The sequence below is a fragment of the Erinaceus europaeus genome, chromosome 9 (assembly GCF_950295315.1).
Source record: "Erinaceus europaeus chromosome 9, mEriEur2.1, whole genome shotgun sequence".
Lineage (NCBI taxonomy): Eukaryota > Metazoa > Chordata > Mammalia > Eulipotyphla > Erinaceidae > Erinaceus > Erinaceus europaeus.
Genome location: NC_080170.1, coordinates 16,126,693 through 16,151,348, shown reverse-complemented (window position 1 = coordinate 16,151,348; position 24,656 = coordinate 16,126,693). Strand labels below are relative to the sequence as shown.

The 24,656-nt window shown below is 52.1% G+C and overlaps 3 protein-coding genes across 16 annotated transcripts in view; 2 read left to right on the top strand and 1 right to left on the bottom strand.

Moving 5' to 3' along the window:
• Positions 1 to 3,583, bottom strand: part of NLRP3 (NLR family pyrin domain containing 3) — a 49,742-nt gene extending 46,159 nt beyond the window's left edge. For 4 of the 8 annotated variants that reach the window (XR_009551510.1, XM_060197427.1, XM_060197435.1 and 1 more), the window contains exons 1-2: positions 2,975 to 3,583; positions 2,036 to 2,209 (exon numbers count right to left, since the gene is read on the bottom strand). The gene's annotated coding sequence lies outside the window, so the exon portion shown is untranslated. The remainder of the gene's footprint in view (positions 1 to 2,035; positions 2,210 to 2,974) is intronic. The other 4 variants (XM_060197429.1, XM_060197432.1, XM_060197433.1 and 1 more) reach the window with 1 other exon arrangement.
• H3-4 (H3.4 histone, cluster member) overlaps positions 1 to 24,656 on the top strand; it is an 82,189-nt gene that overhangs the window by 10,969 nt on the left and 46,564 nt on the right. The window lies entirely within an intron of this gene.
• On the top strand, positions 3,748 to 23,997 carry ZNF496 (zinc finger protein 496). 7 transcript variants are annotated; one of them, XM_060197442.1, is made up of 10 exons: positions 3,748 to 3,903; positions 5,371 to 5,471; positions 5,763 to 6,054; positions 6,465 to 6,633; positions 9,068 to 9,144; positions 10,079 to 10,192; positions 18,952 to 19,063; positions 19,387 to 19,494; positions 20,291 to 20,401; positions 21,810 to 23,997. In XM_060197442.1, exons 3-10 carry the CDS (start codon positions 5,800 to 5,802, stop codon positions 22,535 to 22,537), a joined length of 1,674 nt encoding a protein of 557 aa, XP_060053425.1. In that variant the 5' UTR covers positions 3,748 to 3,903; positions 5,371 to 5,471; positions 5,763 to 5,799; the 3' UTR covers positions 22,538 to 23,997. The 7 variants fall into 7 exon arrangements, with proteins under 7 accessions (XP_060053425.1, XP_060053421.1, XP_060053419.1 ...); XM_060197438.1 differs by having other exon boundaries at positions 3,749 to 3,903; positions 5,810 to 6,189; XM_060197436.1 differs by having other exon boundaries at positions 3,749 to 3,903; positions 5,763 to 6,189.

Below are 24,656 nucleotides of genomic sequence, written 5' to 3'. Positions count from 1 at the left end.
GTGTCTCTTCTAGTTACTGTTTTTGAGTGTCCTCTGGATAAATACCTGAGAGTGTTATTGTGGGATCAGAAGGTGATTCCATTTGTTTGTTTATTTACTTTTTTAAGGACTGTCCTTACAGTATTACAAAGGGGCTTGGAGTTGCTTCTTCTTCCCAGGCCTCTGCTCTAAGTTCAGACCCAACAAATCCCAAGCCCATCATCATCCTCCAGGCCCTTCCCAAAACCTGCTTACAGAGGCCCTCCAGCTACCCCCTCGCACACCCCCACTCTCAGCTCAGGGCCCAAACCCCCGTGGTTTTTCTGTGAACCCACAGGAGGGACTGACCATAGTGACTTCTGCCTGCCACTTGTGGTTCTTCTGTCACCACCCTGCTCCCTCCACCGCATGTGCTCAGTGGCATGGGGAAAATACAAGTTCCACTCTGCCGTAACCACAAGGAAACCCAGTCACCATTGCTGTAGCATAAAATCATAAATAAGGATTTTGCCAGGCTGACAGAATAGCAACAGTTCAGAGTTAGGCCAGTGAAAAATGCCCAGGCTTAAGATCTTTACAACTGGGCGGGGGAGACAGCATAATGATTATGCAAACAGACTCTCATGCCTGAGGCTCCTAAATCCCAGGTTCAATCCCCCGCCCACCATAAGCCAGAGCTGAGCAGTGCTCTGGTGTCTCATAGCGTGTGTGTATGTGTTTCTCTCTGCATCTCTCTCAAAAATAAAATTAATAAAAAAAAAAAAATTAAAAAAAAAGATCTTTACAACTGCAGAAACTAGCAGTCAGCATCTAGTCACTCTGAATATCAAAAAAAAAAAAAAAAAAAAAAAAAAAGGCTTCCATACCTGACAATTTAACAGGACAAAAATCTGCCCGTGAGGCCAGGGTGGCTATAATATACTCCATCACCCTGCTTTCCCACAGAACCCAATTTCATTTTGAAAGGTATATAACCAGTGCACTCCTGCCTAGCAAAAAGGCAGTTGGCTTTCTTTCTTTTCTTTTTTTTTTTTTTTTGTCTCCAGGGTTATAGCTGGGCTTGGTGCCTGCACTACAAATCCACTGCTCCTAGAGGCCATTTTTCCCATTTTGTTGCCCTTGTAGTTGTTGGATAGGACAGAGAGAAAACAAGAGAGGAGGGGAAGACAGAGAGGAGGAGAGAAAGAGACACTTGCAGACTTGCTTCACCACTTGAGAAGCGACCCCCTGCAGGTGGGAAGCCGAGAGCTGGAACCGGGATCATTATGCTGGTCCTTGCGCCATGTGCACTTAAGCAGCTGTGCTAATGCCCATCTCCCTGCAGTTGCCTTTCTATGCTGACAGGCCTTCCTTGCTGTCTTAGCTTTGGGGCAGATAGCTACTTTTTACAGCCCACTCTTCTCTTGGTGACTATTTCTTAGCTTGTTTATTCCAATAAACTTAATAACTTTTGCTGCCTGCTGCCTTATTCTCTCCTGGATCCCCTATGCATCACTGGCCAGAGGGGGACAAATAACGTCTTCAAGCATGCTCCCATAATAGGCTGTCCCTCTCCCCTAAGGTGCTCCTCCTGCAACAGCTGCTCGTTCTACTGCTCCCTTGTCCCTAAGTCACTGCGTATGATCTCAACTGCCCTGTAGGCTCCTAACCAGCTTTGCTCCCGGTTATAGATCATCCCGCACAGTACAGGCAGGCCAGTTGTTTCCTGTGGCACTATCAGCACACAGAGTCAGTCAAGTGCAGAAACAAGTGCACTGGAGCGTGAGGTGCCAAGGGCCCTGAGGAGGCTCCCTGCAGGCTTCCTGGCTCTTCACTTTAACCTGGAGCAGAGGAAACAACAGCCAGGACCTCCAAGGTCGCCCAGGCCCCAAAATCCACTCCCAGCCCCAGGGCCATATCACTCTGGTGACCTCTACCTGGGACTCAACTCTCAGGAAGATTTGAGCTTCAGTTCCTCCTTAGTGTTGGCTGTCACCATCACAATCACAAAGGACACATCACCAGTCTCCCCACATTCTCTTTCTTCTGAAGCACAAACCAAAACATAGCAGGTCACCTGATTGACTTTGGTCATGGATGTCCCCACAGGGGATGTTCTAGTTCAGGGATGTACTAACAGGTGCTCGGCATGTTGGCTGAATGACTAAGTGACCCAGCACATGTAGCAGATGAAAACAACATCATCTCTATTTCAGGATGAGGAAACTGAGGCCCAGAAGCTGTGAGTGGCCTGGAAGAATGAGAAGGCTTCTGGGAAGTGTTCCACATTGAATATGCCACACTGAGTGTAAAGTACTCTAACAGTGCCCAGGGGGTGCAGGAAGAGGCAGTGTGATCTCGTGCCCTGCCTGCATTTTGTCTCCTTTGAGGCTGCAGTAGGTATGGAATCTCAACTCAGATTCCCAAGGATTTTCTGGGCTGAGGTCAAAGGGTCTGGGGCCCAGGCTAGAGAAGCCACCAGCCTGCCCAGTTTCTTGGTCCTCACCTGTCCCAGGCTGCTCCTCCAGGCCCTGGGGCTCCTGAGTGAGGGGGCTGAGGGAGGTGCATGGGTCCTCCAGTGCAGGTTCTAGGTAAATCTGAGTAAATCCCATGGACGTGGCTTCAAGTAAACACCCCTGAGTCTAGCTGCCCTTAGAAGGGACAAGAACTATTCCCAAATAGAACTCCCTTCTTCAGCTTTTGGTCCATCTGCTAACATTCCAGAACCCCAACATTTGACTCCGAATAACAATGTTCAGAGCTCAGAGCTCATTTCTTGGTTCAAAAAAGTAGAATCCCTAGAACTGGGGCTGAGTAGCATGACAAGGTAAGGACTGTTCTTAGTCCACCCATCCTTCCCACCCCCCCTTCTCACTGGGGGACACTTGTTGGGGCTCGGGTGGGGAGGTGGTGGGGAGGCTTGCCCTTAAGGCAGGGACTGACTGAGTTGAGTTTATTTATTTGCAGGTGGTGGACAGAGGCCCTTCTCTGCTTTTTTGTCCACAGAGAGACTCACCTTTAAATGGAAAGGCATGAAAGGCACTGTGGGCATCTTCCCAGCTCAGGAATGCAGATGACCGGGTAGAGTTCCGAGCCTTCAGGCTATTTCTTCCCTTCAGTTCAGGCTCCGGGTGACTGAAAGTAGCCCAGGCTGCCCTGCCACGCCCACCCCCACCCTACCCAGGGCCTAAATTCTGCTATCTGCCCCCTTCCCACCCACTCTCCTGTGAGCAACTGTCCCCAAGCGCCAGGAGCTTCCTGCACCCCCATTTAAATCACGCTATCCAGGAGCGGGATTCGCCTTCAGTGTTACCCTGGGTTCAAAAGGTCATTGAGCCATTTTCAAACTGCAGATCGACTTTCACCCCCAGAAAACGCAGGCTGACCAGTATGTGTGTGGGTGGGAGGAGGAGGGTCCTGTCTCCTAGGGCCTCTCCTCTCCTCTGGACGGAGGGGGCGCAAAGACCAGGGGCTTGGCTAGAAGGGGGCTGGGCTTTGCTGGGAGCCTTCTCCCTCCGCAAAACCTGCGGCGAGGCTCCCCCTCCCGGCCCCGCCCGACGAACCCCAGCCCAGCCGGAGTCCCGGGGAGAGCCGAGCCACCCCCGTCGCCCGGGCGCGGCCCCCAACCCCGGGCCGGGCAATGAGGCCGGAGCGCGCACCGCGGGGGCGGGGCGGGGCGGCGCGGCGCGGGGCGGGGCGCGCGGGCCGGGCCGGGCCGGGGGTGTCGGATGTCACCCCCCCGCGCACACCTCGGCCAGGGGGCGGGGGAGCGAACCACTGAGATGCGGAGACCTCCCCAGTCCTAGAGCGGAGCAGGAAGTGTCCCAGGGGAGGGAGCCGGAGGGCTCCGGCCTTTCCTTTCCTCCGCGTCCGGCGGGCTCCGGCTGCGGCGGCGGCGGTGGCGGCGGCCAGGCCTGCGCGGCCCATCGGGGACGCGCGGCGGCGGTGAGTGCAGCCCGGGTACCCGCGGCCCCCGACCTCCAGCCCCGCGCGCCCGCGGCGCCGCCTCGCCTCGCGAAGCCCCCGGGGCGGGGAGCTGGGGCTGCTGCGGGCGGGAGATCGGACGGCACGAATGCTGTTTCCTAGGCGCCCGCCTTCTCTCCCCTCCCAGCGGAGCCGGGGGCTCGGCCAGCAGGACGGAGCGGGGCCCCCGCGGAGAACCGGCCTTCTCGCGCCTCCTCCCCTCCCCGCCCTGGGAGAGCCTGGAAGATGCGGAGCGGCCGCCCCGCGCCGCGGCTGCCGCAGGAGGGGCTCGGGCCGGGCGCCGGGCAGGAGCTGCGGGCTGTGCGGTGAGCGGCCGGGCGCCGCGGTAGCTGCGGGCGCGCGCGAGCGAGAGTGAGTGCGCGCTCCCGAGCGTGTGCGCGTGCGTGTGGCGGGCGGGAGCGGGAGCGGGCGGGAGCGCGGAGCCGCTTCCCGGGCCCCTGACCTGAGATGCCCTGCCCGCCCCTTCCTGCCGCCGCCGCCGCGCCGCCCTGCTCCCCCTCCCTCCCCCGGCCCCGGGAGCTGCGGGAGCGAGCCCTCGGGGGACGCGCCTGAGTTCATTCATCGGGGCTCCGCTCCCAGACGGGGCCAGGTGTCGGGGACCGAGTAGCCATCTGGCGGGGTAACGGGTGGGGGAGGAGGCGGGGTCTGCGGTGGTCGGGGGCCCAGCTGATCATCCCCCCTCGAGGTGTGTGTGTGTGTGTGTTTGCCGTGGGCCAGGGGCACAGCTGCATGACCTACAGGGGGCCCTGAAGGAGTGTTGGGGGGGCTGGGATGCAAAACTGGGCGCTGCAGGAAATGAGGGGTGGGGGCAAACAGCCTGTGGGCCGTGGGCGCAGCTTTTCCTCCAGTCTGCATTTTGTTTGTCACTTTGGAGAGGGTTGGAGATGTGGGCGCCCTCAGCCTCCTCTCCCTCCTCTGAAATGGGGCTGAGACTCGAGATGCCCACCCCCACCCTCAACTCTTGTAGGCTAATGTGTTGGAATGGGGATCTGAGGCCTGTGGATGCTGGAAAATAGACTTTCCGCCCCCCCCCTCACTTTTCCTGGGGTTCCCGGCTGCATTTGCTGCTCCTTGCTGTCACCTGCTAGTCTTTGAGCGCAGGAGGCTGAGGGTTGTAGAAGGACCCCAGAGCCCATCCTGTCTTTGCCTGAGGGCGATGTGTGGTTGGCAATTTGAAGAGGGGTGAGCCAAGAAGGGGGTGGAGGCAAGGCTGAAGGTCAAAGGTAGCATTAAGTCTGGTGAAGTGGGCTGTGCAGTGGGTGGCGACTCTGGCTTTTTTTTTTCCTGGGTAAACTCTGGACATGCTGGCTGTCACCCCTGACCCCTGCATTTGATATCTGCATCCCTGCTTCCTTGGCCCATGCTCTGGGGCAAGGCCCCTTCTGACTCTACAGGTTCATTCTGAGTGGGCCTGTCTTTGTCTTCCAGCTCAGTTTGTAACGGTCTCAAAGACAAGGACAGCAACTTTGACTCGTGACCCTCAAGAGAGCAGCCTCGTGGGCCCCTTCCTCTTGTGCCCTGCGCCAAAGGTACTCGTCTTACTTGTGTCTCCTGCATGCTGCTGCCCCGTGTGTCTTGGGGCACTAGTGTCATTTTGTTGGGAGGTTTTTATTTTTTTTACTACATCATTTGAAATGTCACCGGCATCCTCTAGGATCTCATTACCTATTTTGAGGGGAAATCACATGACTTCAGCAGGGTGGGGGGTGTCCTCCTCCAAGTCACACAGACCTGCCATCTTTGTCCCCACCACCACCACCCCCCAAAATGACTACTGCCGGAAACCGGAATGTTGAACCCCCATTTCTGTTTGGAAATAGGGTCGTCTTCAGCCGCTGACCCCCATCAAACCCCATCATGCCCACAGCCTTGTGCCCCCGCGTCTTGGCTCCGAAGGAGAGCGAGGAGCCCCGGAAAATGAGGAGCCCACCAGGAGAGAGCCCCAGCCCCCCCGGGGGACTGCTCAGCCCGGAGTCCTCTCGCCGCCTCTTCCGCCGCTTTCGCTACCAGGAGGCATCCGGGCCCCGGGAAGCCCTGCACCGGCTGTGGGAGCTGTGCCGGGGCTGGCTGCGGCCGGACTGCCTCACCAAGGAGCAGATCCTGGAGTGCCTGGTACTGGAGCAGTTCCTAGGTGTGCTGCCCCGTGAGATTCAAGGCTGGGTGCGCGCCCAGGAACCCGAGAGCGGTGACCAGGCAGTGGCAGCTGTGGAGGCCCTGGAGCGAGAGCCAGGGAGACCCTGGCAGTGGGTGAGCCGGTGGCAGGGTGGGCAGCAGACTGGACATCGGTTAGCATGGAGGCAGCCCCACCTTCTTTAGTGTCTTATCCCAGAGAGCAGGGGTCCTATTTCATTCCCAGGCCTGGTATCCTTAGAAAATAGATCCCATTGGTTAAGAGCCCTTAACCACCATCCCCTCTTAGAGCCCCATCCTGACGCTGGGCCAAGGTTTGCATCATCCTTGGCATAGCACACTACCCTCCCTGGCCAGGACCTTGCCACTGACAGGCCCTCTCTGGGTTGCAGCTCAAGCACTGTGAGGATCCTGTGGTGATTGACGACGGGGATGGTCCCCCAGACCAGGAGCAGGAACGGCTGCTGCCTGAACCCCAGAGCGACCTTGCAAAAGGCCAGGAGCCCCTGCCTATGGGCCCTGGGCCCCTGAGAACAGCAGGCCAGCCCAACGGGGATCCAGGTATGGAGCCCAAGGGGGTGAGAGGAGAAGTATGCACTTGACAGTAACACTTGAAAATGGGGGCTTGTGAACCTTCTCCAGTGCCAGGTTCTACAAGGGTACATGGATGGGGGACCCTCACGGTCCCACTAGGACCTGTGTGGAGCTGAGCATAGCTGAATTTGTTTTTCCTCACTGTTGTACTCAAAGAATTGTCTTTGATTGTGAAAGGAGATATAAAGGCAACTCCAGAACAAGGTGGTATCTCACTATTTGGGCCTGTTGTCCATGTACTTCATCCACTCCATATGACATGGCTTTGAATCTTCTTGCTGGGGAGGGAACAGGTTTATTTGTTTGGTTGGTTTTGTTTTGTTTGTTTCCCCTTTAGAGAGAGATACAGTGAGATAGATACCAGAGCACTCCTCAGCTCTGGCTTATGGTAGTGCTGGGATTTGAATGTGAGAGCTCAGAGTCGTAGGCATGAAAGACTAGCATAGCCATTATCCTGTCTGTTCAACCCATGGGGCAGGATTCTAAACTCTGCGGACTCTGGTGCCTTGCCCAGGGAGTGGAGAGAACCCTTAGTAGATTTCTGAAGGATCAAGGATGAAATGCTAAGACCAGGACTTGAGTTCTTTGCGCCTAGATTGTCAGCTAAAGTTCTTATTTCCAAGGAGTGGATTGCAGGTGACTCGGACAGTGTGGCCACACTGGGTTGTAGTTGCAGTCAGAGAAAGGAGTTGTAGCAGCCGGGACTACCTTCCTGTGACCTGCAGAAGTGGTGCTTGGCATTGGAGTAGCTGGATACTCACCTTGAAAGGGTGCAGATTCAATTTCTCAGTGGGCAGCCATGGCCACTGCTATAGGAATCAGATTCACTCCCCAGCCTGCCCCTGGCTAACAGAGTCCATTTACCTGCAGGGCTGAGGAGACGCACCCCAGCGCTCCAACCACTTAACTCATGTCTCAGGCCTGGAGGCTGGAAGTCTGAGAGCCAGGTGCTGGCAAGGCAGCTTCCTGGGGCTTCTCCTTGTGTTGTAGATGCCTTCACCTCCCCCATGTCCTCACACAGCCATCCCTTTGAGCATCTGTCCCCTGATCTCCAGTGACAAGGACACAGACCTTGGGAATAGGGCCCATCCCAGCAACCTCATGTCACTCTTGTCACCTCTTTAAAGAGCTGATTTCCAAGTGCCCCCACACTCTGGGGACAGGGCCTGGGGCTTCCACACAGGATTGGGAGAGGCAGAGCACGGTTCCACTTAAAATTACATAAAGGAAACAACCAGTAAATGAACGCTTGTCCTAGCAGCCTGGCTATACAGGTGGAGAGCAGTTGTGGGGGGCGGTGCAGGGCTGAGAATGTCCCAGGGGCTCACCTGGCCAGACAGGCTTCCTAGTGACTTTCTGAGGCATTTCCCTGAGATAGGTGTGGACATCAGACGGGGAGATTAGCTCTCAGGGAGGCCTTGCACACTGGGTGGCTTAATGACATCCTAGGATCCTGTTAAGAGGGGCTGAAAGCTTGATGTGGAGCCCCCACCACCACCACCACCAAGTAAATGTTGTCCAGAGGCTGAAAGCTTTCCATTGGCATTTGCAGGGAGCTGTGCCCTCACACCACAAGAGGAACAGGAGTAGGTGTGTGTGGAGTTCAGATACGTCCTCTACAAGTCCACACTGTCCAGCCTGAACACCTGTTTGGAACCCCACATCTATAGTGACTGGGCAGCTTCTTGTCCCAGCTTCTGTTCAGACTCCCGCCCTGCTTTTGCTAAAAGTGTCCTGGGCTGTGAAAGATGAGGAACCCTGCTTTGACGCTGACTTAGCACATGAGCTGGGCCAACCTCCAAGCTTCCTCTAGCCCAAGAGGTGATACTATATATCCTTAAGTCTTGTCTGTGAAAAATGAGCACATTGTGAAAGCAACTGGTGGCTATCTCTGACCCAAGTGTGTGACTGGATGAAGAACCAGTAAAGGTGCAATTGCCAATCAGGAGAGAATCCTCTCAAACGTGACAGAGGTCTCAATGAGGGAGAGGGAGGACCCTGGCCTGTGCCCTCATGGAAACTCTTCATTTTTGGACAGAGAGCCCAGAGGCAGTGCCAGGGATTAAACCTGGGCTCTCGGGCATACAAGTCCAGTCTCTGACCAGCTAAACTAGCTCTCTGGCCCAAGCTGAGGAGCCGTGAAAGTCCTGAACTTATCAGCATGTGAGTTTGTGGGACACTGGGCTCATCCTCACCAGCACCCTGACTCCAAAGTGCTCTCCCCTTTAGTTTGCTTATGGAGAAGAAGCTGAGACCCCTGAAGTCACAGGAAGTCGTGTCACCACTGGGGCCAAGCCAGCTAGAAACCAGGAGTCCCTACCCCCAACAACATGCTGTCGTGCCTGCAAGCGAAGCAGCAGGGACCTGGGACTTAATGAGCCACCCTCCCCGTCTTTTTCAGTTCTGCCAGATGACGAGATTCTTCCTGAAACCACCCTGAGGGACCTCCAGCAGGTGACCACCGTGCAGCTGCCCTCGGTAAGTGGCTGTACGTGTGCCAGCCCCGACCCAGGAAACCCAGCTGGGTAGGGTGTGAGCTAGGGACGCGCCTCTTCCCGCCCCTGGGACTCCACGGTGTATGGGCTGGGGGTTGGTGTTCAGACTGTGGGGGGGCCTCCTATACCCAAGGCTGCTCTAGTGAGAAGAAATGACATTCTCCTTCAGTCTTGTCTGTTGTCCTTTAGGGATAAATTATCATGGGGACAGGCCCTCGGCCAGCAGGAAAGGAAGGACGAGTACAGACTGTAGTGCAGCAGTGGATTGTTAGGGGATCTCCACGGGTTATGCCCATGGCTGGTTTCCCAGGCACCTGGCAGAGTGGGAGCTTGGACTTGTCTCCCTCACTTACTCCCCCACAGCCTTCAGCAGCAGTTCCTGATGTGCCCCTTTACTATCCTGTTCTGACGGATGCATGCCTGTGCCACTTACTCCTCCTCCTTTGGGATCTTTAAGATTTATTTATGAGAGGGAGAGAGAAGCTGAGCATCACTGGCATATGTGTTACCAGGGACCAAACTCAGAACCTCATGCTTGAGAGGTCCTTATCCATGACACCATCACCCCCTAGGCTGCAATTTAATTTTGTTTTTAAACTTTTTTTTTTTAATTTTAAATATTTATTCCCTTTTGTTGCCCTTGTTGTTTTATTGTTGTAGTAATTATTGTTGTTATTGATGTCGTCGTTGTTGGATAGGACAGAGAGAAACGGAAAGAGGAGGGGAAGACAGAGGGGGAGAGAAAGATAGATACCTGCAGACCTGCTTCACCTCTTGTGGCTTGTGAAACAACTCCTCTGCAGGTGGAGAGCCGGGGGCTCGAACTGGAATCCTTAATCTGGTCCTTGCACTTTGCGCCACCTGTGCTTAACCAGCTGCGCTACTGCCCGACTCCCTAAACTTTTTTTTTTTATTAGCTTTATTTATTGGATAGAGACAGCCAGAAATCAAGAGGGAAGGGCGTGATAGAGAGAGAGAGAAGACAGAGAGACACCTGCCGCACTGCCACTCGCAAAGCTTTCCCCCTGCACGTGAGGACAGGGGCTTGAACCGGGTCCTTGCACATTGCAGTGTATGTCCAACCAGGTGTGCCACCACTTGGCCCCTTTAACATTGTTTTAAAGACGTTTTTTTAATTGTTTTTTTTTTTAATTATTTTTATTTATTGGATAGAGAAAGCCAGAAATCAAGAGGAAAGGGAGTTATAGAGAGGGAGAGAGACAGACAAACACCTGCAGCCCTGCTTCACTACTTGCAAAGCTTTCCCCCTGCAAGTGGGGACTGGGGACTCGAACCCGGGATCCTTGTGCACTATTATGTGTGCGCTTAACCAGGTGCACCACCCCCCTTTTTATTTCATAAAAAACACAGAGAAAGAACCAGAGCTTTACCCTGGCGTCTGTGATGCCATGGGCCAGACTTGGGGCCTCATATTTGGGGGATTCACACTTCTACCATTGCATCATTGCATCACTGGGGCTGCAGTGACTTTTTTTTTTTATCCCAAGCCAGCCTTGCATCCCTGAAATAAACTGCTTTCTTGCCATGACTTTGAATATGTTGTTGAATTTGACTTGCTGCTGTTCTGTTAAAGATCTTTGGATGACATTCTTGAGAGGCACTGGGTTTCTCTCTTCCTTTACCATCTCTGTGCAGCTTCATAAAAGGAATCGCAAGGCGCGACCTCGTGATTTCTAAAACAGACTGTAGAACTGGCGTTATTTCTCTGAACATTTGGTAGAATTCTCAAATGAAGCCATCCGAGCCCGATTCAGTGGGGGCTGAGGGGAAGTGGCCTTTTTAATTATAGACTCAACTTCCTGGATGGTGGCAGGGCTGCTTCTATGGCTAGTTGACAGCGGACGCTATAGGGCCGTGATTTACACGGTGTACTCACTCATCGTGGTCACCAAGTATATGAGTGTAGCTTGTCCCTTGGCCTTCCTTTGTGAGCAGTGGGCTGGTGATACCCTGTGTCTGTCCTTCTTATTTTTTTTTTTAAAGATTACTTTTTCTGAGAAAGTCCAGAGCACCATTCTGGCATAAGCGATGCCTGAGATTGAACCCTGGGGGCCTCACACATGGATCTCTGGCACTCAACTACCGAGCCACTCACTTCCCCAGCTCCAGTGTCATTCCCGATACTGACAACTTGGGCCATCTCTCCTTTTCTTTCTCATGTTTTGTGGAGGTTTTGAGCAGGATTGGTGTTATTCCAAAACCTGGCCTGTTGTTTCTTTGATTTGCCTCTGCTGTCTTCCTGCTAGCCGTCCACTGATCCTGGTCTCCTGTCTCTGTCACCACAGAGGTTTGTTCTGTCCTCCTTCCTTGTCTTAGGGGAGGAGCCCAGCCAGGCTGGGAGTCTGGTCCTTATCTTTGCCACTGTGGGGAGGGTGTCCGCATTGGCTTGGAGCCCAGCCAACAGGCTGCAGCCGGGCGGCCTTTCCCAGCCTTTGGACAGGGTTTTATTTTTGTCCCTGCCCCAGCCTGTCTGGGTTGTTGGCTCCTACAGTTCCACTTTTTGATAGACAGGCAAAAAGCAGAGCCCTGTGATGCCCCAGGCCCGACCTCTAGTGGCATCTGGTTTCCTCACCACTGTCTCCTGACACTTGAAGTGTCAAGGCCATAATTGGTGTTGTACTGAAGAAGAGGAATTAGGACAAACTAAGTCTCCTAGTAGGCTGCAGGGTCTCCTCTGAAAATCCACTTTGAAATAGGCAACCCCTTCTGGTCATATATATTTTTTAAGTTAAAAAATAAGCATAATAAGAAGGGCTGTATCCACTCTGTTTACCTGAACAGATCTCTAGTTTTTATTTTTTTTTAAATATTTATTTTATTTATTTATTCCCTTTTACTGCCCTTGTTGTTTTATTGTTGTAGTTATTATTGTTGTTGTCGTTGGATAGGACAGACAGAAATGGAGAGAGGAGGGGAAGACAGAGAAGGGGAGAGAAAGATAGACACCTGCAGACCTGTTTCACCGCCTGTGAAGCGACTCCCCTGCAGGTGGGGAGCCGGGGTTCGAACCGGGATCCTTATGCCGGTCCTTGTGCTTTGCGCCACCTGCGCTTAACCCGCTGCGCTACAGCCCGACTCCCCAGATCTCTAGTTTGATGAGGTCCCTTCTGAATTGTCCTCTGACATTTGTACCATGCTGGAATCATGTGATGATGAGGGTGAACTTATCTAAGAAAATAGCCCTTTTCAGGCCAGTGAAGTAGCTCACTTGGGTGTGTGCTGTTTGGCCATGTACATGATCCAGGTTTGAGCCTGGCTCCCACTGCACTGAATAATGGTTCACTGCTGTAGACTCTTTTACTTTCACTTTCTCTCTGCTTCTTTTTTTTTAAATATTTTATTTTCCTTTTTGTTCCCCTTGTTTTTATTGTTGTTGTAGTTATTGTTGTTGATGTCGTTGTTGGATAGGACATAGAGAAATGGAGAGAGGAGGGGAAGAAAGAGAGAGAGAGAGAAACAGAGATAGACACACACCTACAGAACTGCTTCACTGCCTGTGAAGGGACTTCCCTGCAGGTGCGGAGCTGGGGGCTTGAACTGGGATCCTTACGCCGGTCCTTGTGGTTTGCGCCATGTGCGCTTAACCCGCTGCACTACCACCAAACTCCCCTTTCTCTCTGCTTCTAAACCTTCTCTGTCTCAAAAGGAAATAGCTTTATATATATGTTTTTCTTTCTTTTTTTTTTTATTTTCCCTTTTTATTGCCCTTGTTGTTTTTCATTGTTGTTGTAGTTATTGTTGTTGTTGTTGTTGATATCCTTGTTAGATAGGACAGAGAGAAATGGAGAGAGATGAGGAAGACAGAGGGGGGAGAAAAAGATAGACACCTGCAGACCTGCTTCACCGCCTGTGAAGCGACTCCCTTGTAGGTGGGGAGCTAGGGGCTCGAACCAGGATCCTTAAGCCCAGCCCTTGTGAATTGTGCCATGTGCGCTAAGCCCGCTGCACTACCACCTGACTCCCAGCTTTTTTTTTTTTTTAACACGAGTAAACCAGAGTATCTTTCTGGCATACATGATGCCAGAGATCAAATGTGGGACCTTATTTTTTTAACCTCAGTGCTAGCCAGCTCCTGGACATTTCTTTTCATTTCTTTTTAACAATTTTATTGTTGGTTTATTATTGGATAGAGACAGAGAAATTGAAAGGGAACAGGGAGATAGAGGAAACAGACAGAGACACCTGCAGCCCTGCTTCACCACTTGTGAAGCTTCCCCCCTACAGGTGGGGGCCAGGGGTCTTTGCACACTGTAATGTGTGCGCTTAACCAGATGCACCACTGCCTGTCTCCCCTCCCACCCTTTTTTTTTTCCCTTTCTTTGATGGAACCAGGGCTTCACACATGTGCAGTTTCAGTATTCCAAGCTGCATTTACATTTGGATGTCAAAACAGGAGACACCACAGCAGCAGAGCTTTCTGTGTTCTCAGTAGTGCACGTATACACACACACACACAGACACACACCATGAGGTGTGCCTGGGCTTGAACTCAGGCCAGGCACATGTGATCTCACCATCCCTAGCTCTTTCTTTTTTTCTTTTTCTTTTTTTTTTTTTTTTAATAAAACTTACCCATGGTAATTACCCATGCCTATTTAGAATTTTTTTAAATATTTATTTATTCCCTTTTGTTGCCCTTTTTGTTTTATTGTTGTAGTTATTATTGTTGTTGTAGTTACTAATGTCATCATGTTGGATAGGCCAGAGAGAAATGGGGAGAGAAGGGGAAGACAGAGAGGGGAAGAGAAAGACAGACTCCTGCAGACCTGCTTCACCGCTTGTGAAGCGACTGACCCCCTGCAGGTGGGGAGCCAGGGGCTCAAACCCGGATCCTTAATCCGGTCCTTGCACTTTGCGCCACGGGCGCTTAACCCGCTGCGCTACCACCCGATCCCCCCCCCAGTTTTTTTCTTAGGAGATGCATGCTGGCAGCACATTTGGGGCAGGATATCAGAGTACCCACCCATAGATCTCCAGTGACACTAGGAGAGCAGGGAACAAACTCATCCATCTACCATGCATGCTAGAGCTGCAGCACAAGATGACTGCTTAAAGGCCAGGAGGTAGCTTAATGCATAGAACACACACCTTACTATACACGGAGCCCTAGGTTCAAGCCCCAGCAGTACCATGGATAGCACCAAAGGGAGCCCCATGGCCAATGGGGCAGTGGTATCTCTCCATCTTTCTTTATCTCCCTATTGCTTGCCCCTTCTCTAAATACAAAGAAGGGTGTTTTTTTTTTAATATTTATTCCCTTTTGTTGCCCTTGTTTTATTATTGTTGTTGTTGTTGTTGTTATCGTTGTCGTTGTTGGATAAGACAGAGAGAAAAGGCCAGAGGAGGGGAAGATGGGGAGAGAGAGATAGACACCTGCAGACCTGCTTCACCACTTGTGAAGCGACTCTCCTGCAGGTGGGGAGACAGGGATTCAAACTGGGATCTTTACGCTGGTCCTTGAGTGTTGCGCCACCTGCACTTAACCTGCTGCACTACTGCCCAGCTCCCAACATATAGAAGTCTTAAAACTGGGCCACAGAGGCCTCTTGGAACCATGGTGAATACACAAGACCCTTGGTCCATTTGCCATTGTCACATGATTGGATATACCAATTTATTGTAATGAGACAGAAACCAGAGCACTGCTCAGCTCTGGCTTATGGTGGGAGCTGGTATTGAACCTGGAACTTCTGGGAGATCAAGCACGCAAATCTGGTGCACTACACTATGTAGTTTTCCTAGCCTTGGTAATTTCTTTAGAGAGGAGAAATACTCACTGGGTAGGACCTATGTCTTGTCACATGAATGGCCCGGGTGTGAGTCGCTACATCTCAGCACGTGTGGAAGTAACCGTAGCACTGGGGGAAGCTGAGGGGATGTTCTCTCCCCCCCCCCCCATCTCTTACATTTCTTAATGAAAAAGTGGTGGGGTGGGGCGCTGGAGCACCCTGCTGAGTGCACACATTACCAAGCTCAGGGTTCAAGCCCCCCTGTCTTATCTCAACCGCAACCTCTTCCTCTCAGTTTCTCTCTGACCATCAAAAAAATTGAAAGAAAAAGGGAAAATGGCCACTGGGAGCAATGGATTCATAGTGTCAGCATTGAGCCACAGTAATAACCCTGGTGGCAAAAACAAGGAGAAAAAAAAAAAAACCTTTGAAACCATGAAATGGCACTTGTGAATGTCCCCAGCTCTACAAAGATAAATACGGTCAGGTAATTTCATAGATCCAGTTGGTGTTATTATGCCCTTCAGGTTCATCATATGACTGTGTTCATCCAAGGTGGGTTTAAACATTGAAGTTGGAGACCAGGACTTGCTGACCTGGCTTCAATTCTCTGGCGCCGTGTGGAAACACCATGCACAGCAGATACCGTGGAGTCTCTCTTTCCTCTTCCTGTTTCTTTTCCGTTTTCTCTCAATCTTAAATTTCAAGAGAGAAAAAGTGTGGTGCAAGTGTGAACTCCTAGCATGCCCTCCCAAAAAAAATGCGGGTGTGGATGGGGTGTTCCGAGCTACCAGAGGAGCTGTACTATCTGACTCCCATGCTTGTCCCCAAGGCCACCTCATGGCAGTAAACTGCCCATCTCCCCAAGACTCAGGCAGATGCAAGGCCTTAGGTTTGAATGATAGAAATTCCTTTTCGGGAGTCGAACAGTAGCACAGCGGGTTAAGCACACGTGGCACAAAATACCTAAGGATCCCGGTTGGAGCCCCAGGATCCCCACCTGCAAGGGAGTCGCTTCACAGGCGGTGAAGCAGGTCTGCAGGTGTCTCTCTTTCTCTCCCCATCTCTGTCTTCCCTTCTTCTCCATTTCTCTCTGTCCTATCTAAAAATGACGACATCAATAACAACAACAATAATAACTACAACAGCAATTAAAAAAAAAACACAAAGGCAACAAAAGGGAAAATAAATAAAATTTTTTTAGACTTTTTTTTTTAAATATTTATTTTATTTATTCCCTTTCGTTGCCCTTGTTGTTTTATTGTTGTAGTTATTGTTGTTGTCGTTGTTGGATAGGACAGAGAGAAATGGAGAGAGGAGGGGAAGACAGAGAGGGGAGAGAAAGATAGACACCTGCAGACCTGCTTCACCGCCTGTGAAGGTGGGGAGCCGGAGTTCGAACCGGGATCCTTATGTCGGTCCTTGTGCTTTGCGCCACCTGTGCTTAACCCGCTGCGCTACAGACCAACTCCCTAAATAAATTTTTTTTAAAAACTTTTTAAAAATTCCTTTTCATCTCTGAAAGCAGATGTTAGTACATTATACAAAAACACCATGGGTTGCATTTTTTCTGAATAGAAATGTTATCTTGAAGTCCTTTCCAATTAGCTGTACGAAAGACTTACTTTCTTAACCCAAAATGGAATTTTATTTTTATTTATTTATTTTTATTTCTTTATTGGGGAATTAATGTTTTACATTCAACAGTAAATACAATAGTTTGTACATGCATAACATTCCCCAGTTTCCCATTTAACAAGACAACCCCCACTAGGTCCTCTGTCATCCTTTTTGGACCTGTATTCTCTCCACCCACCCACCCCCACCCCAGAGTCTTTTACTTTGGTGCAATACGCCAATTCCATTTCAGGTTCTACTTGTGTTTTCTCTTCTGATCTTGTTTTTCAACTTCTGCCTGAGAGTGAGATCATCCCATATTCATCCTTCTGTTTCTGACTTATTTCACTTAACATGAATTTTTCAAGGTCCATCCAAGATCAGCTGAAAACAGTGACATCACCATTTTTTATAGCTGAGTAGTATTCCATTGTGTATATAGACCACAACTTGCTCGGCCACTCATCTGTTGTTGGACACCTGGGTTGCTTCCAGGATTTGGCTATTACAAATTGTGCTGCCAAGAACATATGTGTATACAGATCTTTTTGGATGGTGTTGGGTTCCTTAGGCTATACCCCCAGGAGAGGAATTGCAGGGTCATAGGGTAGGTCCATTTCTAGCCTTCTGAGAGTTCTCCAGACTGTTCTCCACAGAGGCTGGACCAATTGACATTCCCACCAGCAGTGTAGGAGGGTTCCTTTGACCCCACACCCTCTCCAGCATTTGCTGCTGTTACCTTTTCTGATGTATGACATTCTCACAGGAGTGAAGTGGTATCTCATTGTTGTCTTTATTTGCATTTCTCTGACAATCAGAGACTTGGAGCATTTTTCATGTGTTTCTCGGCCTTTTGGATCTCTTCTGTGGTGAATATTCTGTCCATGTCCTCCCCCCATTTTTGGATGGGGTTATTTGTTGTCTTGTTGTTGAGATTGGCAAGCTCTTTATATATTCTGGTTATTAGCCTCTTGTCTCATGTATGATATGTAAAGATCTCCCATTCTCTGAGGGGGTCTCTTAGTTTGGGTGGTAGTTTCTTTTGCTATGCAGAAGCTTATTTAATTTGATGTAGTCTCATAGGGAATTTTATTTTAAATGCTTTGTGCTGAAAATAGGTGCCCCACTCAGCCGTGACCCAGTGGGTAAGTTCGACAAGCACTATCTACTACAGCCACATTACCAAGTGAGTCGATAGCTAGATCTGTTTTCCTGGGATTTGGAGGGACAGACAGATTGTTGATGGGACCACTAGTTGTCAGTCTTTCACATCTTACTATTAAGATGTGAAATGCTATTAAGTAGTCAAAGCTCCACACTGTTGCAAAATGAACAGTTTTTTCAATGACATTCATGATCTTTGTCAATTTCTTGTCATTAACATTTATAGAAAGTTTGAGAGCCTAACTTAACACTTTGAGCAGCAGGGCTCTAGTTCCCTTTTCCATATATTATATATTTTATTTACTGGGGAGGGGGAGAGGAAGAAACCACAGCATCAGGGTGGGGGTAGACAGCATAATGGTTATGCAAAGAGACTTTCAGGCCTCAGACTCCGAAGTCCCAGGTTCAACCCCCTGCACCACAATAAGGCAGAGCTGAGCAGTGCTCTGGTGTTTGTCTTTCTCTCTCTGCATCTCTCTCTAAAATAAATAAAATACTTTTAAAAAAAAATCCAGGTTCCAGACCCTGGTCCCCACTTGCAGGGGGAAAGCTTCACAAGTGGTGAAGTAGGGCTGCAGGTGTCTGTCTCTCTCCCTTTCTGTCCCCCCTTCCATCTCAGTTTCTTTCTATATCCAATAATAAATAAAAAGATTTAAGAAAGAAACCACAGCATCAAAGCTTCCTTCAGTGCAGTGGCCTCACACTTTGGTCATACACATGCAAAGCATCCCACTATCCCAGTCAGCTATTTTGCTGGTCCAGTACTTTCCTTTTGCAAAAGACTTCTTTTATACTATGTTCTCCTGGTGTTACATGAAGGTTCTGCTTTTTTCCATCCTTTTTCCTTGAAATTTCAGCTCAGGAGAGACACGGGGGGGGGGGGGGGCGGTGGAGAGGCACTGCATCACTGCTCCACTGCTGTGGAACTGCACAGTGCAAACCTGTGTGGCAGAGTGGGTGGCCTCGAACCCTGATTCCTCACACACTGTAAATTGTACACTCTCCTAGGTAAGCTAACTCCCAGGCCTGGGGCCATCATTTTAGACTCCATGCTCACGGCCTGAGGCTGGAAGCAGAAAAGAACTTTCCCTGCTCCACCCAGTCCAGGCTCCACTCCTGTGCGGCTTGCCCCTCTCACCCTTGCAGGGGGAGTTCTGTCTCTCAGCCCCAGCCGGCACCCTCATCCCCACCCCTTGTCCCTGGGCTGAGGCACCCCTGCTTCTCTCCTGTGGCTTCAGAACTGGGTTTTTCCCTACAAGGATATGATCTTCTGCTTCTCGGAGGAGGACTGGTCCCTTCTCGACCCAGCCCAGACTGGCTTCTATGGAGAGTTCATCATCGGGGAGGACTGCGGGGTGACGCTACCTCCGAGTAAGATGACCCCCTCTCCGCACCCCCTCCCACGTGTGCACAGTGCCACACAGCAGGGACTGCCCAGCACCAGTCACGTGCACGGCATGCTGATCCCACACAAAATCAAATGTGTTTTCTGGAAATTGCTTTTCTGCTTTTGTCCTTGTCCCGTGTTCTCTTAACAGCCCTGAGACAGACACCCCCAGAGTCCCTCCCCGCCCCCCATAAGCTCCACTATGTCTCCTCCCCTTGGGCTTGTGCTTGTCCATTTCTCTGTAGCCGTGTCCTGCCCCTGTCCCTTCTGTCATCATCAGGGAGTCCCCGCTCTTTCCTCTGAGCAGGTGACCCCGATGCCCAGCTGCCCCCCACCCAGGAAGAAGAGAACGAGCCCCGGGTTCCAGAGTGGCAGGACCTACAGGCGAAGGACGGACCCCAGGTCTCCTACGTAGGTGAGAGATGGTTCTAGAATACTCAGGCTGGCTACTGTGACGGGGACGATACACCCATCCTGCAGTCTCTTCTGTCTTCAGAAAGAGTTTCACCCCCTCCCTGACTCCTTTCATTTTACTGGGACAGGTAAACAAAGGAGGCACTTCCTCTCTGCTCAGAGCTGCTCCTTGTGCTGGGGAGGGGGGGGTTCCATGAGGGGTTAGGGAGGGTGTGTCACCAGTTGAATGGCACTGGGCACAGTACTTACAAGTGCCTTTAAAAAGGAAACCGAGGCACAGGAAGTACTGAGGCCTGACTGACACCATCCAGCTCGCAGCATCTTTTCCCAACCTCCTTTGTCCCCAGAGCTCGTATTTGTCACTATTGTGTCAAAATGCTTAAGACAACTGCTCCTCTGGAGAATAGCAACCCCACAGCTCTTTCCCCTTTGGAGCCTAAAGCTGACACAGAGCAGGCCAGGTCTGGAACCGCATCCATTGTCTCAGGGCCAGAGCTTTCGATAGGCAGACCTGGTGCTAGGCAATAAATTCACCACAGACAGTGGAAATGACCACACGGCACAAGACAGCTGCTTTTCCAAGTTCAAGGAGTGAGCCACTTTGATAGTCACCAGCTGCAGAACCCACTCTGGTGGTGTCTTGCCTGCAAGTTCATTCTCCCCACAAATGTGTGCTGCTTAGCCCTAGGAGGGACCCTTAGGCTGCACTCAGGTCTTAGTCTGGCATCTGTGATGGTGCCTCCCTGGGAAGTACTGCGGTATCAGGACAAACTGACTTCTTTTTTCTCCTCTGAAAGACTTCCCGAGTGTCCAGCCCTTCCAAGGGGAAGAAAGGAAACGAGACGAATTGCAGGTGCCAGAGTTCCAGACCTGCCTGCAGACGACACTGGATCAGAGCACCTGCCCAGGTAGAGAGGGCCCGAGCCTCAGGGGCTGTGTGCATCTCCTGTGGACCTGTGTGTACGCGTGAGCCTGTAGTGTGAATGTGGCGTGCGTGCGTGTGTGTGCATTCGAGGAGGAGTCTTGAACGTTCATGCTGGTGCTCTTGCTGAACTGTCTCCTTGAATTCAAGGACTCCCACCATGCCTTTCCCAAGGGTGCTGTTGTGAATCTCTTTCTCCTGAGAATGTCTCAGGCGAGAGACCAGGCTTTTGGAGTGGCGAGAAGGAGCCTCTGGGGAGCAGGGGGCTCCACCATGTTCTCACTTTTGGACCCCTAACCAAAAAGCAGCTAAGTCCAGAATATCTATCATCCTGAAGCCAGCTCAGGGACCTGGTACCAAGACCCTTCATTGTGGGCCAGGGCCTTTCACAGAAGTGAGATGAGGCGGGGGTGACAGGGGACTATGGAACTGGAAGAAACACGAAACACTGTTCACCACCTGTGGAGCTTCTGTACTGTATGGTGCCCCCGTGGGTGTCCGCTCTAACCCGGATCCTCATGCTCAGCAAAGCCTGCCGCCTTCAGGCCTGTCACCTGGGTTGCTCACATCCATAGCAGGGCCAGTAAGACATCACTGGCTGGAAGGTGGCTCACCTGGCAGAGCATAACTGTTACCTGGCACTAGGACCTGAGTTCCAGTCCTGGCCACTACATGGAGGCACCTGCAGGGCTGGTGGGGGTGCTGCTGTGGTGTTCTATCTCTGTGTCTCCTGTGTAGAGAAAATGGGAGAAATGACCACTGGGAATGGTGGATTCACCATGCAGGCACCGGCCCCAGTGATAGCCTTGGTGGGGGGGGAATAAACACACACAGTCACTGGGTGTGTGTAGGTCTTGCACTTCTGGAACCTCTCAGCATCCAGTACTGGCTTCAGGCACCTTTGGCACTCTACAGAATGTAGGTTTTTGTATTGTTTTGCTTGTCACCAGGTTTATTGCTGGAGCTTGGTGCCTGCATGTCAGATCACTGCTCCTGCTGGCTTTTTTTTTTTCCCCCTCTATTTGATAGGGCAGAAAAGTTGAGAGAGGGCAAGCTAGGGTGAAAGGGGGGCCAGGCAGTGGCACACCTGGTTAAGTGCATATGTTCACAATGCACAAGGAGCAGGTTTCAGGCCCCTGGTCCCCACGTGCAGGGGGGGAGCTTCAAGAGTAGTGAAGCAGAGAGAGGGAGAAAGAGAAAACAAAATAGCAAGGACAGGACCAAGGGCTGGGGGACAAGGTGGGACCAAAGGGGGTGGGGAGGCAGCCAGCGTGATTTGGCCCTGCAGAGAAAGGTTCTCTCCCGCCTGTCAGATGGCAGCAGAGGGGAGGAAGCTTACTGGAATGAGTGGTGACTCATTCCAGCAAGCTATGACTCCCCCTTGCTCCTTGCAGCTGGAGGCGCCGCACCACCGGCCAAGGACAGCCTGGACGAGGAGGTGACCATCGAGATCGTCCTGTCCAGCTCAGGGGACGAGGACCCCCAGCTCAGCCCCTACTGCACAGACGAACCCCGCAGTCCCCCTGAAAAGCAGGGCGGGCCCCCTGCCCCCCACCAGAGCAGCACTGCCGAGATGCAGAGCTCCAAGAAGTCCTACGTGTGCCCGAACTGCGGCAAGATCTTCCGCTGGAGAGTCAACTTCCTGCGGCACCTGCGCAGCCGCCGGGAGCAGGAGCAGCGGCACAAGTGCTCCGTGTGCGGGGAGCTGTTCGGGGACAGCGAGGACCTGGACGGCCACCTGGAGACCCACGCGGCCCAGAAGCCTTATCGCTGCGGCGCCTGCGGGCGCAGCTTCCGCCTCAACTCGCACCTGCTGTCCCACCGGCGGACACACCTGCAGACACAGGCAGAAGGCCCCCAGGAGCCTGAGCCGGCCTCCGGGGGCGAGGACAAGGACAAAGACAAGGACAAGGAGCAGCTGAGCTTCCCGTGCTGTGAGTGCGGAAAGGCATTCCGGCGGCGGGAGCACCTGGCCCGCCACCGGCTCATCCATGCCAAGAACCCAGCACTGCCCTTCCGCTGCCGCTACTGCGTCAAGAGCTTCCGGCACAACTACGACCTGCTCCGGCACGAGCGCCTGCACATGAAGCGCCGCTCCAAGCAGGCGCTCAACTCCTACTGAGGCGCGGCAGGGCCAGGACCTGCCCGGGCCCCAGGAGCACACTGTCCTCTGTGTCACCTCTTGGCGGCAGTGCCCAGAAGCAGGCATGCCCTCGTTTCCGGGTCCCAGAGATGCGTCCCTCTCTGGTTGAGGGACAAGGCTGCCAACTCTCCACCCACCCACTCCCTTCACTGCACCTGCTGTGATCAAGGCGGTAGGCAAGGCATTGTGGGGGGCAGGGCCAGGCACACCAAGCCTTATCCAGCCAGCAGGAGTTGAGCCCCACATCTCCATCAGTCCCCCCTCCACCCCTGGGTGCCCCACAATTATCAGGGTTCCCTTTGAGACTTGGAGGCCACAGTGGGAGACTCTAGCTCCTTGCAAAGGGAAACTGCCTTCTGAGTTGGGGTGGCAGTTATTAGAGGTGGTGAGCTCACAGAGAGGACAGCCCACATTTTTAAACTATGTTGCACAGCATTCCTGAGTGTCATTTCATTGTACCCAGAGACCCTTGGTAAACACTGTGGGAGGGGAGTGGAGTCCACTTGAAAGGCACTTAGTCCTGCCCCCTAGGGGTTTCTGTCCTGGAAAAGGGAGTGGTCCCCAGTGATGGGGCCCTTTGCGCAAGGGGGGCCCCTCTATGAAGTCATGTCTGCGTGCATATTAACTTAGTGTGTCAGCTGTTGTACAAAGGACCAAAATTGGGGTGGCTTAGAACAGTAGGACTGAGTTGGCCTCAAAACCCACAGGGCTGGGCTGGGCTGGCTTCCAGTGTGTGTGTGTGGGGGGGGGGCTGTCAGCCCCAGCCCTGCCTTGGGATGTTCTCCACCTTGGAGGTGACATCCATTTCTGCCTCCTCTGTGTGGCGTTTCTGTGCTGTCCCCAAACGTTCCCATTTTGTAAGGCCCATCCTGTGCCAATATGTTCCCATCTGAGTTCATGACAGCTCCCAAATCAGGGCACATCCAGGGGTACTGGGGTTACAATTTTGGTGTATAAATTCAGAGGGCTTGGGGGGTGGGGCACAGTTGAACCCCCAGCACCAGAGGCTGCTGTCAGGATGAGTCGGTACAGACTTGGGGTCACACACTCTTACTCCTGTGAGAGACAAGACTGAGACCCAAGTGTCAGTTACCAGGGTGTGGCCTCTGCACCTTCGCCTAACAAGTTTGGGACCAGGTGCATTGGCTGGGAGGAAAGCTAGTCTTGCTGGTGCTGGAAGCCTGGTGACATGAGGCTGGCTGAGGAGGAAGCAGGGGGCCTAGGGAGCAACTCTGAACTTCATTTTGTGTGTCAGGTCCCAGCAGCAGCAGTGCCTGACTCCTCTGTCACCCACTTCATTGTCACATGGAGATGCCCAAACCCCTGTGAACGTCACAGGTTCTGTAGTCACTGTCACTGCCCCTCTGTAGATGCCAGTATTTAACCAGGAACCGGAAACGCAATAAAAACCTTCAGGTCATCATGCCCTGGTCAAGAAATGAAGCGAGTTGGGGTTCTTTCTTTCTAGTTTGCACCTTGAGGGGTGTCCAAGAAGGGGATTAAGGCCAAGGGAGGGGAGGTTCCAAATGGCAGACTCCTCCTTTGACACCCGCCCAATGGGTGACACTGAGGAGCCTGTCCACACACCTGCTCCAGACATTCCAGTCAGCCACAGATTCTGCTTCCAAAACGTACAATCTCTGGGTCCAAGGCAGTCAAGGAGGGAAGCAGGAACACATTCAGATTCGCTCAGAACAGCAGTTGCTCCAAGTGTACTGAGAATAAGGTGACACGGGACTGGTCAGTGTGCGCTTCCTGGAAACCTGCCTTGCTGGGTGGATTCTCAGAAATGTAAGCCCAAATCCAAACATCTCACACCCCAGCACTCCTGTCCTGCCAACCCCTTTTCCTTTGGAAGTGAACTTGGCCTTGTCTGTGCCCCTGGGCATACACCAAGACCCACTAAATTCTGCACTTGAAGTGGAAGGACTGCAGTGCAGCAAATAGAGGAGAACCCAAATCCACTGGTTCACTGGTTCCAGCAAAGAATGGAATGAGAGCTGTGAATGCCTTTGCTCCTACAGGGGGCACCAAAGAGCCAGTAGATCACATTGTTAATTTTTTTTTAATTTATTTTTGATCTCATTTCCCTTTTGTT

Coding starts and splice junctions, on each gene's coding strand:
- ZNF496 (XM_060197436.1), top strand. CDS start 5,800: ATGCCCACAGCCTTGTGCCCCCGCGTCTTGGCTCCGAAGGAGAGCGAG. Junction 6,190..6,464: donor CAGGGAGACCCTGGCAGTGG/GTGAGCCGGTGG, acceptor TCTGGGTTGCAG/CTCAAGCACTGTGAGGATCC. Junction 9,145..10,078: donor CCACCGTGCAGCTGCCCTCG/GTAAGTGGCTGT, acceptor TTTTTTTATTAG/CTTTATTTATTGGATAGAGA.